This window comes from Caretta caretta, chromosome 1 (assembly GCF_965140235.1).
Source record: "Caretta caretta isolate rCarCar2 chromosome 1, rCarCar1.hap1, whole genome shotgun sequence".
Lineage (NCBI taxonomy): Eukaryota > Metazoa > Chordata > Testudines > Cheloniidae > Caretta > Caretta caretta.
The window spans coordinates 53,505,788-53,520,827 of record NC_134206.1 but is presented as its reverse complement, the minus strand read 5'-3'; the positions used below and the strand labels follow the sequence as shown (position 1 = coordinate 53,520,827).

The 15,040-nt window shown below is 44.4% G+C and overlaps 1 protein-coding gene across 6 annotated transcripts in view; it reads left to right on the top strand.

Annotated features, from left to right (window-relative positions):
• POSTN (periostin) overlaps nt 1-15,040 on the top strand; it is a 51,646-nt gene that overhangs the window by 26,717 nt on the left and 9,889 nt on the right. For 3 of the 6 annotated variants that reach the window (XM_048848293.2, XM_048848325.2, XM_048848338.2), the window contains exons 13-19: nt 4,278-4,408; nt 4,594-4,696; nt 5,558-5,625; nt 7,393-7,438; nt 8,526-8,597; nt 10,768-10,830; nt 12,286-12,363. In XM_048848293.2, coding sequence (XP_048704250.1) covers nt 4,278-4,408; nt 4,594-4,696; nt 5,558-5,625; nt 7,393-7,438; nt 8,526-8,597; nt 10,768-10,830; nt 12,286-12,363 — 561 coding nt within the window. The remainder of the gene's footprint in view (nt 1-4,277; nt 4,409-4,593; nt 4,697-5,557; nt 5,626-7,392; nt 7,439-8,525; nt 8,598-10,767; nt 10,831-12,285; nt 12,364-15,040) is intronic. The other 3 variants (XM_048848315.2, XM_048848304.2, XM_048848333.2) reach the window with 3 other exon arrangements.

The following is a 15,040-nucleotide window of genomic DNA, read 5'->3' as shown; positions in this document are numbered from 1 at the left end:
GGGCAAAGAAGCAGAGGGGGCTGCACGTTCAGGAGAGGAGGCGGAGGTGGAGCGGAGGTGAGCTGGGGCCGGGCACAGGGCGGGGAGCTGCCGGTGGGTGCTCTGCACCCACCAAATTTTCTCCGTGGGTGCTCCAGCCCCGGAGCACCCATGAAGTCGGCGCCTAAGGTGCCACTTTTGATGTGATCAGTGGGGGGAGTGGCTGCTCCCCCTGCTCCCCCCCTAGCTATGCTCCCCTGCCCCTAGGAGCCAGAGGGACCTGCCGGATGCTTCCTGGGAGCTGCCCCAGGTGAGCCCCGCCGGGACTCCCCACCTCACGCCCCAGCAGGTCCCTGTGGCTCTTAGGGGTGCAGTGGGCACCCACTACGGTGGCCCACGAGACCCTCCTGCCCGGTTCTGGGGGCAATCAGGGGACCCGGGAGGGGGGTGGATGGGGCAGGGATCCTTGGGGGGGGGCATCAAGGAACGTGGGGGGGTGGATGGGACAGGAGTCCCGGGGGGTGGGGGTGGGCAGGGAACCCGTTGTTAAGATTTTGGCAGCTCATCAGTGCCTAGGATCCACCTAACACCCCATCCCTGCTAGGAACTCTGGGTACCCCCAGGCAATGGGATCAGAGTTTATAAGCTGGCATCCCTCCTTTTCTTTCTTTTCTCTTCCCCTGCCTCCAGCACAGCCATCGCTGCCCTCACCCTGCTATTAGAAAAGCTCACCTTCACTGGATCCTTGCTACTTTTGTTACTTACACCACAATACTTTGCATTTATATAACGACTTTCAAACAAGTTAGCACTCTCAGTCCCTTTTTAACCCCACAACTTCCCTTTGAAATAGGCAAGGGATATACACTGCTCAATTCAAACACTACTGTACTCAGGTTTCAGAGGAACAGCCGTGTTAGTCTGTATTCGCAAAAAGAAAAGGAGTACTTGTGGCACCTTAGAGACTAACCAATTTATTTGAGCATGAGCTTTCGTGAGCTACAGCTCACTTCATCAGATGCATACCGTGGAAACTGCAGCAGACTTTATATACACACAGAGAATATGAAACAATACCGATTGTTTCATATTCTCTGTGTGTATATAAAGTCTGCTGCAGTTTCCACGATATGCATCTGATGAAGTGAGCTGTAGCTCACGAAAGCTCATGCTCAAATAAATTGGTTAGTCTCTAAGGTGCCACAAGTACTCCTTTTCTTTTTACTGTACTCAGGTAAGTTGTGGCAAGGTACAAAGGCTTTGACCACTTTGTATGTCCCTGGGCAAAGGCCAGAAACAGTTCCAGTCTCCTCACTTTACATACTGGAATTCAGCAATGATGCTAAGGTTAATACCTCAGTTCCTGTGGAAAGTTCCAGAGGATCTTTAATGAGTGAAAAGAGTAAATATCAGAGCCATAGTGTAAAGCTGTGTCAATTAATTACACCCTATCCTACATCTCCAATCATTCTGTCACTTACTTATCCAATTGCTTCAGTTAAGAGCTACACCATAACTTATTATTATTTGCCTCAAAGGCTGAACTATTCCACAGGAACAAATCCACTTTGTCATGGCCCTCTAAGTTCATTAGAGAGATAAAGTGGGTGAGGTAATATCTTTTATTGGACCAACTTCTGTTGGTGAGAGGGGAGCTTTCTAGCTGCACAGATTGTTTAGCATAAGCAGTTAACACATATTGCAAGGGTTCAAGGTTCAAGTGGCCCATTAAGGTTAAGTGGCCCATTAAGGTTAAGTGGCCATTCAAGGTTAAGTGGCCCATTAACACCTCTCCTAGTCATAGGGAGGAAGGAAAAAAAACCTGGTGAGTAGGAGGGAGGTTAAGTGGTTATAGATTGTTGTAATAGGCCTTAAATCCAGTGTCTCAGTTCAGTCCATTAGAGTCTAGCAAAGTTATTAATTTAAACTCCCGGGCTCGTCTTTTGAAGGTGTTGTGCAGGTTTCCTTTGAGGATGAGGACTGAAATGTCAGATACACAGTGATCACTTCGTGAAAAGTGATTATCCAAGGCATAGCCAACTCGTGCCTCTTGACCTAGGCGCCGATTTCCCCGCTTTCCCACGGGGGCTTGATCCCCATGCTCCCCGCCCCCACTCCGCCCTGTCAATGAGACCCCGCCCCTGCCCTGCCTCTTCCCACCCCTGCCCCGCCCCCATTCCAACCCCTTCTCCAAAGTTCCAACCCCAACTCCACCCCCTCCCTGCCCCTATTCCAACTCCTTCCCCAAATCCCCACCCCGGCCCAGCCTCTTCCCTACCTCCTCCCCTGAGCACCCATGTTCCCGCTCCTCCTCTTCTCTCCGGGAGCATGCTAATACTGCCAACAGCTGTTTGGAGGTAGGCAGAGGAGTGGGGACGCGGCGCATTTAGGGGGGAGAGGAGGCGATAGAGGAGGAGATGGGGTGGAGGGTGAGGGGAGCTAGCTGCCAGTGGGTGCAGAGCACCCACCAATTTTTCCCCATGGGTGCTCCATCCCCGAAGCACCCATGGAGTCAGTGCGTATGCCTCCTGATACCGGGGGGGGGGGGGCACAATCTAAAGGGGAGGACACATGACCACTCCACTTGTCTCCTCTGCCCAGTGACCTCCCCGTCCTGTGCCCAGCCTGAGGCTGCTGCGCTCTCTCCGCCCCCCCCCACCAGACTTACCTGCAGGGGGAGGGGGAGCGCTGTCCTTCTCCCGCTTTGCCTCCCCTCCGCCGTACATTCGGCCGTTCTCCCTGCTGGCAGCTGGGTCCAGGTGGGGAGCAGGAGGGAGCTGCTTCTCACGCCAGCTGAAATTGGCCTCTCTGGGTTGCTGACTCTGTGCAGCGCAGCAGCTGCCTGAGAGAGAGCCTGGCTGGGGTGGTGGCTTGCCCTGCTCCGCCCTCTCTGCTCTCCTCCCCAGCCTGGCTGCCGGGGACAGCAGCAGAGCGAGTCAGAGCTCCACCTTCCCCCTGTCCCTGGCAGCTGGGCATGGGCAGGGAGTAGAGGGGGTGAGGTGGGCCACTAGCCCATCCAGACTGTCTCTCAGGCATCCGCCACACTGCACAGAGCAGCAACCAAAGCGGCCAGTGTGAGAAGCAGCTGGTCCCACCCCTTCAGCTCCCCACAGGTCAAACAGAAATCTGGGGGGTGGGCACTTAACCCCACATACCCCTCCTACGCAGCACCTATCCTCAAAGGTGAGATGCTGTTTTTGTCTTTTATCATCTTTCTCTGTTAACAACTTATGCTAAACAATCTGTTCCACCTTGTGTTTAGCTGTCACACTCTGAGTACATGTCCCAGATCTGAAGAAGAGCTCTGTGTAAGGTCTTGTCTACACTTCAAATGCTGCAACAGTGCAACTTCTCCACTTGAGCACTTCAGTGAAGACGCTACCTATTGATGGGAGCGGCTCTTCTGTCAGCTTAGTTAATCCACCTCCCCGAGAGGCAGTAGCTAGGTTGAAGGGAGCATTTTCCCAGGGTTTAGGTCAATTTATTTGCACTGCTCAGGGGTGTAGATTTTTCACGCTCCTGAGTGATATAGTTATACCAACCTAATTTCCTACAGTAGACCAGGCCTAAGCTCAAAAGCTTGTCTCTCTCACCAACAGAAACTGGTCCAATAAAAGATATTAACTCAACTACCTTGCCTCTCTAATATGCTGGGATCAACATGGCTACAGCAACACTGCATATAACAATCTAAGTCCATTATCACTCTCTTTAATTCACTACTTAACTTTTCACCCAGAATTTACTTCTCCTATCTTCTGCCATTATTTTCACTCTGAGAATTCATATAAAGCCTGGATCCCATTGGATTTTTTAAATGGCTTAGCTTTCTGAATTTGTTTAAAAAATTGCAGACTGTTTAATATGATCTCATTCTATCCATAGTGGGCTTGGCACACCATTACACTGTTGTCTGGTAGCTGCTTATTTATGGGATTTAAGTAAGAGGAGATCAGACAAGTATTCAAAGACTGGAGAATTCATAGCTGTGATTTTTCAAAGCAAATGAATAGGAGCAAAATGCTGAATGCTTTTCTGGTTTATTCTATATAGGTTCTAATACCACCCTCATCACTGTATTTTCTTAGTGCATTCTCATTAAGCAATGTGACTAACACTTGGTCACATCTGGTTCGTGCTCTCTCTCATCCTCTTCCTAGGGAAAGAATGGCATGTGCTTTTGAATATGCCATGTTGTGTGACTGTTTAAGCAGTGATCTTATTCAAGCATCAGTCCATGAGTCCTTGGTATCTTTACAAATGAACTAACCAGTACTATTTAATGGCTATTTTTATAGGGGACAAAAACGCTCTCAGGAACATTCTTCTTTATCACATAACAAGAGGAATTTACATTGGAAGCGGTTTTGAACCTGGCGTAACGAACATTCTCAAAACTATCCAAGGAAGCAAACTGTTCTTGAAAACAGTAAGTTCTAAAAAAACCTTATGATACTCCCTCTAATAGGGATTGGCATATCAGGTCCATATATTAAATAGTATATATTACCAGAAAGATGTGTACTTGAACAGTATAAACTGCCGTAGTAAGACTAAACTTTTTTAGAAATATACATGTTCAGTATCTTGAGTTCTCTTCTCATTGTTTGTTAGGTAAATGACACACTTCTGGTGAATGAACTGAAATCACAAGAATCTGATCTCATGACAACTAATGGTGTTATTCATGTTATAGATAAACTCTTGTATCCAGTAGGTGAGTATTGACTTATTGCAGGGAATAAATATATAGAAAACCTCTGTCTGCCTCTTCTCAGACATGTCTAAGCATATGCAAAGAATTAGCAGTACTCTATGTTTTGTGTTTTTTTTAAAAAATCACTACTTTTATAATTACACAATGCAGAAAAGCAAATAAGAATTGGTTCTTGGACAACCCTTGCCTGGTGCTGTGGTATTTTCTTAATTGTGAGAATACCTCAGGCTCAGTGCTTAATTTGTAATGAAAGAAGTGACAGAGTTCAAGCAATTAGATGCTGGGGTTCAAGCAAGTTTTTTTTTTGCATTCATAACTGATGCAGCAAGGCCAGAGGTGCTGGGGCTATGAACTGCCAAGCCTAGAAGTGCCGGGGCTCAGCTTTGGCAAGCCCTGGCACAAATTAAACACTGCTCAGGCTTATGGTAGGATACAAGATGATACAGGCTGTGTACCCAATAGAAGAGAGATTTGGACTCCATGTCCGTGTTGTAATCATAATCCCTTCTGATTGCTAAGAACAATGGCAGAAAGAAATAGTTACAGTTACAGATGTCAGATATACATGACTACTGTTTCTTCACAGGGTTTCTAGGGTTTCATGACTACTGTTTCTTCACAGGGTCTTACTAATGGCAAGCTTCCTTTACCATTATTTAAATTGACATATTTAAATTGATATATTTTTATTCATTACTGGACTTCAGATTGTGTCATTTAATTATAAATTCAAATCCGAATGCTTATTCTGAACCTCAAGAAATGCCTTCAGTTCAGAACAGTGCAGTCCTTGACAGCTGATCAGTGGAAGATCTTTACAACTGTTTCCTTTTCCCAAAATATTTGCATTCTTTTTTGCAGATGTACCTGTTGGAAATGATCAGTTGCTCACCATCCTTAATAAAATGATTAAATACATTCAGATTAAGGTACTTTTTTAAATAAAGGTTTGATTGTTTATGCTTTTAGCCATATATATGCAAACAGAAGGGTTCCCTCCACCAGTATTTCTTCAGTGAACAACACTTTAATCTGATTGATAGGGCCCTGTTTGTCCTAGAACAAGGATCCACTTTCCATAGAGTCATCACATAAGCCATTACATTCACTGTCAAATGAAACTCGTAAATATCAGATTAAACAAACATCCTGCTAAGGATCTTTGGTTACAGTACATTTGAACACACTGAAGTCTCTGACACATTCTGGGCCAGATTCAGATTCCTGCTGTGGTTATATTCCACCCCTCCAGCAGCATAAACCAGTTCTAAAGCCAGATGGCTCTAAACCCTTGAGGATTCCCCTCTCTGCAATAGTGGATTAATGCCTGGGCCCATGGGGCTCATGCCCAGGGCCCCTGGCAAAGATGGGGGCCTCCTCAGGAGCTCCAGAACCTGGGTAGAAGTGGGGGGGGGGGCTCTTCCAATGCTGGAACTGTGGCCCCGCCCCTTGCTCCTTTTCTTCCCCCCAGAACCCCACCACCTGGCCAGGACAGAAGCCGAAGCTGGGCCATGGTAAGAGCCTCCCAGGGAACTAGAGCCGCTGTGGGGAGCCCTGGACCCTCCACCTGCCCTAGGCAGGGGCCAGGGTGCTGAAGAGCAGCCCCAACCTGTGTTCCCATCCCCCACGGGTGGTGGCTCTGGTTGGGCCTCCTGCCCTCTTCCTGGGACCTGCAGACAGACTCTGCAGGGAGAATAGGCCCTGCCCTGACTGAGAGGCACTGCAGGGAGCCCCGGGAAGGTCACAGGCAGTGAGGAGCCAGGCAGGCAGGGCTCCTCTGGCACAGCTCCCGTTGCTACTGGCCTGGCTAAGCAGCCACCACACTCTGCCTGGACTCTCTCGGTGCCTGAGTCCAGTTCCTGCTGCCAGGCTGCCCCTGCCAGGTCCCTCCTGCCCCCGGTGATAGACTGCCCTTTCTGCTGCCTGGGCTTTGTGCCCAAGGCAGCACTCACGTGCGGCAATGCTCCTCCTGTCACCTCAGGCTCGAGGCTTGCTGTTTGGGGAGGAGCAACGCTCCCCTGCCACCCTTCACAACTACCGCCACCTTGTGCCTGCCCAAGGCCACTATGCCCATTTTAAAAAGTGGGCAGGCATGCCCCTCCCATTGTCAAAACTGTGGAGGGGCCATGGCCCACCTGGCCTGCCCGGTTCTGGCACCCCAGGGCCCCCAGGATGTGGGGGGCCCAGATGTTCTTTGTGCCCAGGGCCCCAATAAACCTTGTCTGCCTCTGCCTCGCTGGGAGAAACCTTGAGTGGCAAAGGAACTGCCGTCACCTATGTCACCATACACACCAGCCCCCAGCATGAATCGGGGGCAAAAGGAGGCACAGTCGAGGCACCATTAGAAGGGAGCTCAGAGGTTTGGCCCTTCCACACAGGCGGGCAGAAATGGGCAGACCATTATGGTGCCCTAAGCTGTAGTATTTTTAGAGGGTATAGCAATTGTCACTCTTGTGTGTCCTCTGCCAACATCCCTCATGGTCTGTACAGCCAGGGGCTAGAGCCTTGCACACCCTCATGTCTCCAATACTACTGTGGCATAGGGTCTGATCCAATGCCTAAGGAAATTCAATGTGGCTCTTGCCCATGATGTCAGTGGGCTTTGGATCTGGTTCATATAATATTTAATGCATTAAAAAGTGATTTTTTATTGTAAAAGTCCTTGTATGTTTTCTGGATTTGTTTTTTATTTATAGTTTGTTCGTGGCAGCCGCTTCCAAGAGATCCCCCTGACATTTTTCAGTAAGTTAATTTGGAATATTTCCAGATACCATTGGTGATATTGCTTCTAAAAATTGTTGCCAGTGCAGCTTGAAAAGCATTTTTCAATTAAAAAGAATGTCATCTCTATGAAATTAGGCCATTCTAATGGCATATGGATGAAGTAGTACAAAGTAGTACAAAGACACAGATTTGCCTTTATCATGATACCCAATGCGGTATTTTCATATTTCACATCTGTGATGGGGAAGCAATGCTGAAGGAAGCAGTTTAAATTCCTCAGGCTAGGGTGGTGGAAAAAAAAGTCCTCATTTAGCTTTCAGCAATAGCCCAGGATTAGGGGCAGTGCAGAGCCATATGGCTTCAAAGAAGCGGCAGGAGACAGCATTGACCTGTGAGCTCTCTAGTGTAGCCATAGCCCAAGACTCTGGTGCCGCAAAGGCTTATGCACATCAGACTTTGGCACATGCCTATGTCTTTGCAGGACTGGAGCCTAAGACTCTAGATAGATATAGAGAACACTGCATTGGGCATTAGAGAATTCAGAACTGATAAGCTGAAGTTTAGATTCAGTTCTCAGAATGACATGGGTCGACGCTATTTGTTTTTTGTCTCCCTATCACCTGTGCTGTCTCTTGAAAAAAAAATGTAAATCTCAAATTTTAAAAAAATGATAGAGAATTGTAGGAGTCTCTGCTTTCCTTTGTTTATCTTCTGTTGTCATGGAGCTGATCTTTTCAGGAGATACAAACAAAGATAAATAGCATATTTGTGTAGTCCAACACTATAAGCCTCAAGCCTAGAACACTATTGGTGCTACACAAACAATAAAACCTATTAATAATATATGTAGTTGATTTTTCTGTTGAATAGTTTCCTTCTGTGCATAACGTGTATAATGTCTATAACTAGAACTGATTAGGTTCTTACTCTAGATCTCTAAAAAAGTCCTTTTTTGCATACAGTACTTCACACTGATTGTACCTCATTCCTTATAGCCACAGCTAATCTGAAAGAGCCATACTATAAAGAGATCATAAGAAAGGAACAACTTTGTTTGGATACTCTTATGTAACCGTGCTTCATGTTCCACTTTCTGTACTTTCAGCATCTAAATTTATAGTGGAGCCAAATATTAAAGTGATTGAAGGCAGCCTCCAGCCCATCACCAGAAAAGAGGGTAAAACTGGCTCCTTTTCAGCTTGAAATACATTGATGTAATAGGATTAATTTTGGAACAGAACAAATCCAGGTTTTCACATGTTGCTTCAAAAGCAGAGATAACAACTAGAAGTGGCCAAACTTTTCTGAACAAAAAGATCTTTCTTAAAAGGCCTGTTTTCTAAAGTAATTTTTGTCATGGGAAATGGCTGGCATTTTAATTTCAAAACCAAAACAAATTGTATCTTGTTTTAAAGATTTGTTGGGTTATTTTAAGTACCAAAAACATTACTCAGTTTTCAGTAAAAAAAAAAAAATCAAATGAAGTTTTCGATAATGTTTTGTTTAACGTTTTTAAAAATGGGACATTGAACAAAAAATGGATTTGTTCCAAACAGTTTGAAGTGAAAACATCAGCATTTTCAATAAAAATAGATGTCCATTTTTCAACTAATATCAATGTTGGTCTTAGCCATTTGGTATGGACATTTTAGGAGGACTCTTCTCTCCCTGTTTCTCAGGAGTGATCTCCTTTCCTGTGCTGCAGGCTGTGGGAGTGGTGCTGGCATAGGAGCCAACTCCATGGGTGATCCAGGGCTGGAGCACCCACAGAAAACAATTAGTGGGTTCTTAGCACACACCGACAGCCAAGCTCCCCTCCTCCCCCGCAAGTGCCTCCTGCCCGCCGCCAGCCCCACTGATCAGCTCCTCCCCCTCCCTCCCAGTGCCTCCTGCACACCACGGGATAGCTGGGAGGGAGGGAGAGGAGCGGGGACGGGGAGCACTCCATGGAGGTGGCGGAAAGAGGTAGGGCAGGGGTGGGAAGAGGCAGTGGGGCCTTGGGGGAAGAGGTGGAGTGGGGGTGGGAAGAGGCATGGTGGGACTGGAGGCTTGGGGGAAGGCCGAGCCTGGGCAGAGGGGCAGTAGAGTACCCCCGGGGAGAGAGGAAGTCAGCACCTATGGATGGTGGGACCAAAGAAAGTGGGATAGAAATCTTGGAAGGGATTTTCAAAAGCATTCAGTGTTGACCTAATACTGCTACTACTGAACTCCAAGGTAAAACTCCCATTGAGTTCATTGGAAGCAGAATGAAGCCAACACTGAGTACTCTTGAAAGTCTCATGACTCTCATCCCTACTGGATAAATTCTATGAAGGAATAAAAAATCTTCAGTCATTTAAATGCTGCCTCATGAACTCGGTACATAAGGCAGAACACACCTCCGCTGCTTCCTTAGGCACCCAGCAAACCACTTGGAAGCCCCCATGTCCCACTGGAATGTTCCAAAGGGAATTTGCTGAAGTCAAACCCAGCAAAGAAAGGATTAAATAAATGCTTGTAAAGTTTCTATCAAAGTTATTATCTGTTGTTGTTGAGGGAGTTTCTTCCCAACATGAAGGTCGTGATCTTGCTTATTCCACAGTTAATGACAATGTGAAATAGTGTGATTTGGTACTGTCTGATGCACAGGTCAGAACCATTCACCAAAGCAAGATGAAATAACAGTACAAATAGTGAGCATTGACTAGTCACTTCATCCAGCCAGCTATCACTGGATGGCAAAGCAGTAATCCTACCTCTGGCTATACCCCAGTGCATGCTTTTTGTTTGCCAGTATTCTGACTCCTCCCATAGTCTCACCATTGAGTCTCACTCCTGGTGAAGCCAGTTTTGGCTCTCATGGCTTGCCAGCAGCAGCAGCTGCAGCAGTCCCCAAAAGACACAAATGCCTGTAACTGTCGTTAAAAAAATGTCCCAAAGTTGCCAAAATGTTACTTTTTCTAGCGATGGCAGGAAGTCTTAGAAAGATCATAGTGCTAGAGGAGGATTTAGTGAAAATAAATACTCTTCCAAAGTCTCTTCAGAGGGTAGGGTGGGCTACCCATCCTGAACTAAGCAGAAAAGTACTGCTTTATGGAACCCTCTGTGTGCCACATATTTTGATTGCACTAGTCTGACAAAAAACAAAGCAGATTAAGGTTAAAAGGAGCAGAGTTTTAAAAACCACCACATAACTTTATGAATAATTGTATTGAGTTGTGTGATTAAATTCTATTACATTGTGTTATTATGTACCTGCTTAATATGCCCACAATTAAAATGCAAAAATTCCTCTAAATTTAAAGCAGCAACAACTGAGCATAGCTGTTATTGATGTGGTCACTAAAATATGTATGTATGTTTGTCAGAAAAACCAGGTAGAAAAATCACGAAAGTAGTTGGTGGTGCAACAATTCGAAAAGTTACTCAAGGTAGGATTTATTAACAGAGCTATATGTTTTGTGATGCACCAGTGTGCTCTAGATTGAGGTTCATTTAGCTAGTTATTTAACTAGCTAAAAGCTAATCTAGGACCCTGTGCATCACCTCCTATTACAAACATATAGGAGGTCCAGCAAATCTGGACTGTATTGTTTTAACCACTTGACAATAAACCAACCTGTATGAAAACACAATGTCAGGTGAATCCTGATTAATAATCATAAAAAAAACCTTCTTATAGAATCAACTTTTATGGAAGGTCAACTTTTTAAAAAAAGACGGTGATTATCTGTTATTAAAACAACGAGGAGTCTGGGGGCACCTTAAAGACTAACAAGATTTATGTGGGCATAAGCTTGTTAGTCTTTAAGGTGCCACCGGATTCCTCTTTGTTTTTGTGGATACAGACTAACACGGCTACCCCTCTGATATCTTTTACAAAGAGAGGAATTGTACAATAAATGTCAACTAATAAGGTTAAGGACTATATCATGCTCTTAGCACCAAAAACAGAGTAAGGGGAGGTGCAAAAACACATCTCCCTTTTGGGAACACCATAATACTCTGTAAAGAAACTGCACTGATGTTGTGTTTTAAACTTAGTCATGCATTACTCAACTGCTGCCTTACAGTTAGAGATGAGTCTGAGCCAGACATTCAAACTCTGCCTCCCTCAATCAGACTTTGGGGCCTGGTTCTTTGCTGTCTTAAATCATGTGTAGTTATTGTAGTCAGTATAAAATGGCTTTAAAATACTAACTGATTGGGATGGGGATCAAAGACAATAGCCACCTGCACTGACAGGTGTCCCTACCACACCAGTCCCTACAGGCTGCTCCATTGGCCTCCAGTATGGCTCTGCTTGAGATATGCTACCATTGGCTGCACAGTGGTAGCTGCAGAGAGATCTGACAAGGAGGTAAGGTTGATTGAAGCAGAGCTAACTGGGTATCTGAATGGTTAGCAGGAGACAGTGCCATGAAGAGAGTCAGGAGTCCTCCTCTGCCCCAGCCCACCTCCCAAATCTCCACAGAGCTCGTTCCATGCAGAGCTCTGGTGCAGAAGCATCTGTAGGGTTCCAAGGAGTGGAGACAATGCCAAAAAGGAGATGTGTCCCAACTTATACCCAGGAAGGCAGATCCCGAGGAGATGATTTTGCCATAGACGGGACAGAGGCTAGTCAACAAATCTTTAAACTCCCAACATACAACAGGGTGAGGGATATTATGACTCCAACTGGTATGAGAAAATGCAAGGTTATTCAGTTGTTCTCATGAATGGATACACTTAGTTTTATTTTCTCATATAAATCTCTGGCATTATCCAAATGTATTATTATAACAATAAATAATCAAAATGGAATATTATATGTTATGGTTTTTGTGTGGAGGGTGTTAATGCCTTTTCTACCTTAGCTGATTTGAATATTATATTTTTTTTTCCAGGCACGAAAATGCTCGAAGGGGAACCAGAATTAAAATTGTTCAGAGAAGGCGAGACAATAACTAAAGTGATTCATGGAGGTAAATAAACTTTCTGCGGCTAGACTTTATTAGCCAGAGTACTTATGAAAGCTTTATAGTTCCAAGTCAGGTTTTATTTCAATTAAGAGCCATGTGGGTTTTTATGAGTCATCGGATTTGCTTTTATTATTTCATTCAGAAAATATAGTAGCATTTAATTCCTACTTGTTACAGATTTTGCCTAACTCTTCCCAAATACACTGTATCTGATCAAGAATCAGGGGGTAGCCATGTTAGTCTGTATCCACAAAAACAGGAAGGAGTATGGTGGCACCTTAAAGACTAACAGATTTATTTGGGCATAAGCTTTCACGGGCTAGAACCCACTTCATTGGATGCATGGAGTGAAAATTACAGATGCAGGCATTATTATACTGACACATGAAGAGAGGGGAACAGAAGTGGAGAACCACTTGTGAGGTAACTCCCTTCTCTTCATGTGTCAGTATAATAATGCCTGCATCTGTAATTTTCACTCCATGCATCCGATGAAGTGGGTTCTAGCCCGTGAAAGCTTATGCGCAAATAAATCTGTTAGTCTTTAAGGTGCCACCAGACTCCGTTCTGTATCTGATGTTATGTTTCCAGCACTTTACATGCTGGGTTGCCATCTGTCTCAATTTAATTGTGTTTGGTGGCTGTTGTCCTGCCTTCTAAAGTGCAGTAGGTAGAAGTGATAGAAAGTGAATATGTTTTGATATAGAAGTGAATCTTAGAAGCGTAGGACTGGAAAGGACCTCAATAGGTCATCTAGTCCACCCCCTGAATTCAAAGCAGAAGTAATAACTAGACAGTTCCTGACGGGTGTTCATCTAACCTGTTCTTAAAAACTTCCAGTGATGGTGATTCCACAATCTCCCTTGGCAATTTCTTCCAGTACTTAATTACCCAGACAATTAGGAAGATTCTCCTAATGTCCAACCTGACTGCCCTTGCTGCAATTGAAGCCCATTGCTTCTTCTCCTATCCTCAGAGATTAACAAGAACAATTTTTTCACCCTCCTTCTTGTAACAAACTTTTATGTACTTGAAAACTGTTATCATGTCCAACTCAGTCATCTCTTCTCCAGCCAAACAAACCCAGTTTTTTCGGTCTTTCCTCATAGATCATGTTTTCTAGACTTTTAATCATTTGTGTTGCTCTCCTCTGGACTTTCTCCAGTTTTTCCACATCTTTCCTGATGGTGCACAGAACTGGGTACAATACTCTAGATGAGGTCTTATCAGCATGGAAGAGAGTAGAAGAATTACTTCTCATGACTTGTTTACAACATTCTTGCTAATACACCCCAGAATGATGTTTGTTTTTTTGCAACAGTGTTACACTGTTGACTCATATTTATCCTGCAATCCACTATAATTCTCAAATCCCTTTCCGCAGTACTCCTTTCTAAGCAGTCATTTCCCATTTTGTATGTGTTCCTTCCTAAGTGGAGTACTGTGCATTTGTCTTTATTGAATTTCATCCTGTTTACTTCAGACAATTTCTCCAGTTCATCCATTTCTACAAATCATTTTGAATTGTAATCATATCCTCCAAAGCACTTGCAACCCCTCCTAGCTTGGTATTATCTGCAAAATTTATAAGTGTACTCTCTAAGCCATTACCTCAATAATTTATGAAGATAAATTAACATAACCAGAACCAGGACTGATCTCTGTGGGACCCCACTCTATATGCCCTTCCAGCTTGACTGTGAACCACTAATAACTACTCTCTAGGAATGGTTTTCCAACCAGTTATGCACCCACCTTACAGTAGCTCAATCTCGGCTATATTTCCCTCGTTCGTTTATGTGAAGGTCATGTGACACAGTAACAAAAGCCTTACTAAAGTCAAGATATATCACATCTACCACTTCTTCCCTATTCACAAGGCTTATTACTCTGTCAAAGAAAGCTATTAGGTTGGTTTGACATGACTTGTTCTTGACATATCCATGTACTTGTCACCTTATTATCTTCTAGAGATGTTTGCAAATTGATTGCTTAATTATTTGCTCCATTATCTTTCTGGGTACTGAAGTTAAGCTGACTGGTCTGTAATTCCACAGGTTGTCTTTATTCCCCTTTTTTGTAGATTGGCACTATATTCACCCTCTTCTCATCCTCTGGAATCTCTCCCGTCTTCCATGATCTTTTGAAGACAATCACTAGTGGCTCAGATATCTCCTCAAGTCAGTTCCTTGAATACTGTAGGGTGTATTTCATCAGGCCATGCTGACTTGAAGACATCTAGCTTCTCTAAGTACTTTTTAACTTGTTCTTTCGCTATTTTACCCTCAGATCCTCCCTCATTTCCACTATGTTCGACGTCCAATTGCCACTAACCTTTTTTGGTGAAAACTGAAACAAAAAATGTCATTTAGCACTTCTTTCATTTCCACATTTTCTGTTATTGTTTCCCACCCCCATCATTGAGTAATGGGCCTATCCTGTCCTTGGTCTACCTCTTGCTTCTAATGTATTTGTAGAATGTTTTCTTGTTACCCTTTGTGTCTCTAGCTAGTTTAATCTCATTTTGTGCCTTGACCTTTCTAATTTTGTCCTTACATGTTTGTGTTGTTTGTTTATATTCATCCTTCATAATTAGACCTAGTTTCCACTTTTTGTAGGGCTTTTTAAAGTTTAAGATAATTGAAAATCTCCTGGTTAAACCAGGGTGGTCTCTTGCCAT